This window comes from Desmodus rotundus, chromosome 5 (genome assembly GCF_022682495.2).
Source record: "Desmodus rotundus isolate HL8 chromosome 5, HLdesRot8A.1, whole genome shotgun sequence".
NCBI lineage: Eukaryota > Metazoa > Chordata > Mammalia > Chiroptera > Phyllostomidae > Desmodus > Desmodus rotundus.
Genome location: NC_071391.1, coordinates 33,121,737 through 33,125,702, shown reverse-complemented (window position 1 = coordinate 33,125,702; position 3,966 = coordinate 33,121,737). Strand labels below are relative to the sequence as shown.

The 3,966-nt window shown below is 61.9% G+C and overlaps 1 protein-coding gene across 1 annotated transcript; it reads left to right on the top strand.

Moving 5' to 3' along the window:
• Positions 1-1,637: 1,637 nt before the first annotated feature.
• Positions 1,638-3,699, top strand: MYOD1 (myogenic differentiation 1). The gene is made up of 3 exons (XM_024558640.3): positions 1,638-2,320; positions 2,801-2,879; positions 3,178-3,699. Exons 1-3 carry the CDS (start codon positions 1,691-1,693, stop codon positions 3,432-3,434), a joined length of 966 nt encoding a protein of 321 aa, XP_024414408.2. The 5' UTR covers positions 1,638-1,690; the 3' UTR covers positions 3,435-3,699.
• Positions 3,700-3,966: the final 267 nt, after the last annotated feature.

The window sequence follows — 3,966 nt, the reverse complement described above, 5'->3', positions numbered from 1 at the left end:
TTCTGGGCTCCAGAAGAAGAGACCCAAGGGAGTGTGTGGTCCAAGGGAGACCCCCAGCCAGAGCGCTGAGAGGAAGGTGTGGACTGCAGATTAAGGAAGAGGCTGAGAGGCCCTATGGGGGTAGGGATACCCCAGGGCTTGTGAGGGAGCCAGAGATTCCACCGGGTGGTTGTCTCCTCCTATCCCCAGTCTCCGCTGTGGGCCTGCTGGGAAGAAATGCAGCAGTAGACTCTGTGGGAGCTGAGCCCTGAGACTACTCAGGCCCCTGTCAGGGCGCAGTGCCCCAACCAACACCTGGAAAGCCCACAGAGAGCGCACAGACCAGCTGGTGCCCGGGGCAGAGGTAGGCCCTGCTGTTAGTATAGCCTTGCACCTGGGACTGCGGTGAGGGCTTCCGCATCCTTTGTCTCTAGATTGTTACCACCATCGGCAGTACTCACTCCAAGAGATGGCTATTATTATCCCCCAATTTACAAAGCGGGAAACAGGCTCCGAAGGCGAGCAATTTCCACAAAATCACACAGGAAACTGTGGAGTTTGGTCTCGAACTCAGGTCATTGGTCTGCAAACTCCACTCTCAGGATGGGAGGTTCTCAGGAGGAATCTGGGCCTTCGAGGCCTTTGTGCAATGAACTTCCTGCCGCAGCACTGCGCACGATAGGGAGGCAAGGCGAGAGCAGATGGAGTTTTCTTCCCAGCCAAAGAGGTATCTCCTCCCAGAGCGGCATTGGCTACTCAGCTGCCGAGAGAAAGGCGCAGGTTGAGAGGGGCAGGAGTTCGCTTCCCTCCCTCCTCGCAGGGGCAGGAGCTGAGTTCGGCGAGATTCGCGCGAAGCTTTAGCAGCAATGGGAAGGTGAACAGGAACTGGTCTGATAACAAGGCCACCACGCTCAGTTTGTTTCTGGTTTACCCACTTAGATTCTTGGAGTCCATCTCTCACTGAGCTCTCCTCCGCTTCTGACTGTAGCTTTCTGCTCTCCGAATATCCCTCAGCCTCTTGCTTTGTCTCTCCCCATCTCACTATCTCAGTCTTGAGTGTGTCTCTGCCCCAAGTCTCTCCGGATCTGATTTCTATGCCTACCCTGTTTCTGGGTCCTCCCCTCCCCACCCCCGTCCCATCCCACCAAATCAGAGGGCAGAGGGGCCCAAAGTCAGCTGGGAGGTGCGTGCCTGCGGCCAGCGTTTCCCGTGAACACAGGAAGAGCCTTGTGCTGGAGAGGTTTGGAAAGAGTGTGCCCGGGAGCCAAGTGCGGCCGCGTTGAGCTGCCAGCTTCTGCCTCCTTGCCTAGGGAGGAGACAGAGAGCGCGTGGAGTGTGGGGGTGTAGGGGGGTGGCCCCTGCAGCCACCCTGGGGATCCCAAGCTCCTCCCTGCCCTGTTCCTATTGGCCTCGGGCGCCCCCGCCCCCAGCAGCCCGCTCCCTCCCCGGGACCTGTAGGCTACTACTGGTTAAATAGCCCCCGGCGCCTGGCTTGTAGATAGGGGTGGAGAAGCCCTAGGGCGCTGCCGCTAGTTTCCCCGGCGTCCGTCGGGCCGCATACGACCGGGCAAGGAAGGGGGCGGGCGGATATACAATCAGACCCCTAGCACTGTACTGTCACACGGCAGGGGCTTCAGGGCGGCTGAAAGTTCGGACAATCCCTGCCGCTGGGGTTGGGCAAAGCCAGGACTGCTCCACTCCCGGCTGGGATATGGAGCTGCTGTCGCCGCCGCTGCGGGACGTAGACTTGACGGGTCCCGACGGCTCTCTCTGCAACTTTGCCACAGCGGACGACTTCTACGATGACCCGTGTTTCGACTCCCCGGACCTGCGCTTCTTCGAGGACCTGGACCCGCGCCTCGTGCACGTGGGCGCACTCCTGAAGCCAGAGGAACACTCGCACTTCCCTGCTGCCGTCCACACAGCCCCGGGCGCGCGCGAGGACGAGCATGTGCGCGCGCCTAGCGGGCACCACCAGGCGGGTCGCTGTCTACTGTGGGCTTGCAAGGCGTGCAAGCGAAAAACCACTAACGCGGACCGCCGCAAGGCCGCCACCATGCGCGAGCGGCGCCGCCTAAGCAAAGTCAACGAGGCCTTCGAGACGCTCAAGCGCTGCACGTCTAGCAATCCTAACCAGCGGCTGCCCAAAGTGGAGATTCTGCGTAACGCCATCCGCTACATCGAGGGCCTGCAAGCGCTGCTACGCGACCAGGACGCCGCGCCCCCTGGCGCTTCGGCCGCCTTCTACGCGCCTGGCTCGCTGCCCTCCGGCCGGGGCGGCGAGCACTACAGCGGAGACTCAGACGCATCCAGCCCGCGCTCCAACTGCTCCGACGGCATGGTAAGGCTGGAAACCCGGGCTGGAGGAGAAGTGGGGCAGCTCTGGGGTGGGGGTGGGGCGTAAGGGGGTTATCTGGGAAGCATTTCCGAGGGCGGAGAGCTTGCGCTGTGCAGGGAGGGTTGGACGGGGACCGTCCCCTGGAGTGGACCCCTGTGTCTTGGGCAACTGTCACTGGGGTGGCCTAGTGTTTGGGGAATGCGCGGTAGAGATGCGATCGACCCGACTGGGAGCGCTGTCAGAACACTGCTGCACCGGGGTCTACTTTTTCTCCACTTATCCCTATTTCCAAAATTAAGAGTTGTCCTCCGCCCTCTATTTGGCCTGGCATGCTGCAGACAGCTCCTCTCCACCCTACCTCACACCAACTCCATTAAGAAGGGCAGGAAACTCGTGGCTGAGACTTAGGGAGTTGGGGAGGGAGACACAGAGAGTGATGTTCCGGTCCCGCGCGCCTGAGTCGGTCGCTCTTGCCATTTGCAGATGGACTACAGCGGCCCCCCGAGCGGTGCCCGGCGGCGGAACTGCTACGATGGCACCTACTTCAGCGAGGCGCCCGGTGGTGCGTATTCGCGCCTCCTTCCCACGTTCCCCTTTGAGCTGTCCTGCTTTCCCTCTACACAGGGATTTCTCCCCCCACCCGCCCCCCACGCGCATACACACACACATTCTGGAAGATGGTACAAGGAATGAAAGACTAAGCATGTAGCTCCCTCTCTTTTCGCCCCTCACTCTCGCTGGATCGGCCGGGATAATGGCAGGCCCTCGGTTTCCCCGTCTCTCTTAAAGCACTGGGACCAGAAGTGGGAGAGTGGTCCGAGGCTCACCCGCTGCATACTAACCTACTCCTCCCCGCGCAGAATCCAGGTCCGGGAAGAGCGCGGCGGTGTCGAGCCTCGATTGCCTGTCCAGCATCGTGGAGCGCATCTCCACCGAGAGCCCCGCTGCGCCCGCACTTCTGCTCGCAGATGCGCCGCCAGAGTCGTCTCCGGGCCCGCACGAGGCGGCCGCCACCAATGAGGACAATCGCGGCGCCCCTACCCCTACCCCTACCCCTGATGCTGCCCCGCAGTGCCCGGTGGCCGCGAACCCCAACCCGATCTACCAGGTGCTCTAAGGGTGTGGACAGCCGTGTCAGAGGACGCCGCTGTCCACCTGTCCGAGGGATGGTGCCCCGAGGGTCCCCTCGTTCCCAAAAGATTGAGCTTAAGTGCCAATCCCTGCCCCCAACCGCGCTTTAAAAGCGACTCCTCCCGAGGGAGGAGAGGCGGCAGAACTGATGCGTTTCCACCTCCCGCACCCCAGGGCAAGGACACAGTCCTTCCCCCACCCCACCCCCCTAGCAGCAGCCTCCCCTGAGTCCCGCTGCGATGGCCTTTATGCGTTCCTCTGTGGCCCAGAGTTGATCCTGGAGGGGCCAGGCCCTTCCTCATCCCCACTCCTCCCCCCCATGGGAGATGGGGCCCGCGCAGACCTAAGCCCGGTCCCTGGACGCCCGGGTTCCTCATGCAGTCGCGGCCTCTCCTTTAGCGAGCTCTGGGGGCATCAGCTCTTTCCCACCACCAAGCGCACTGCGCTCTCCTCCCAAGTGTAACAAGTATAAGGGTAACCACTCCCACCCCCTGTTCAGGACCACTTTTTGTAATACT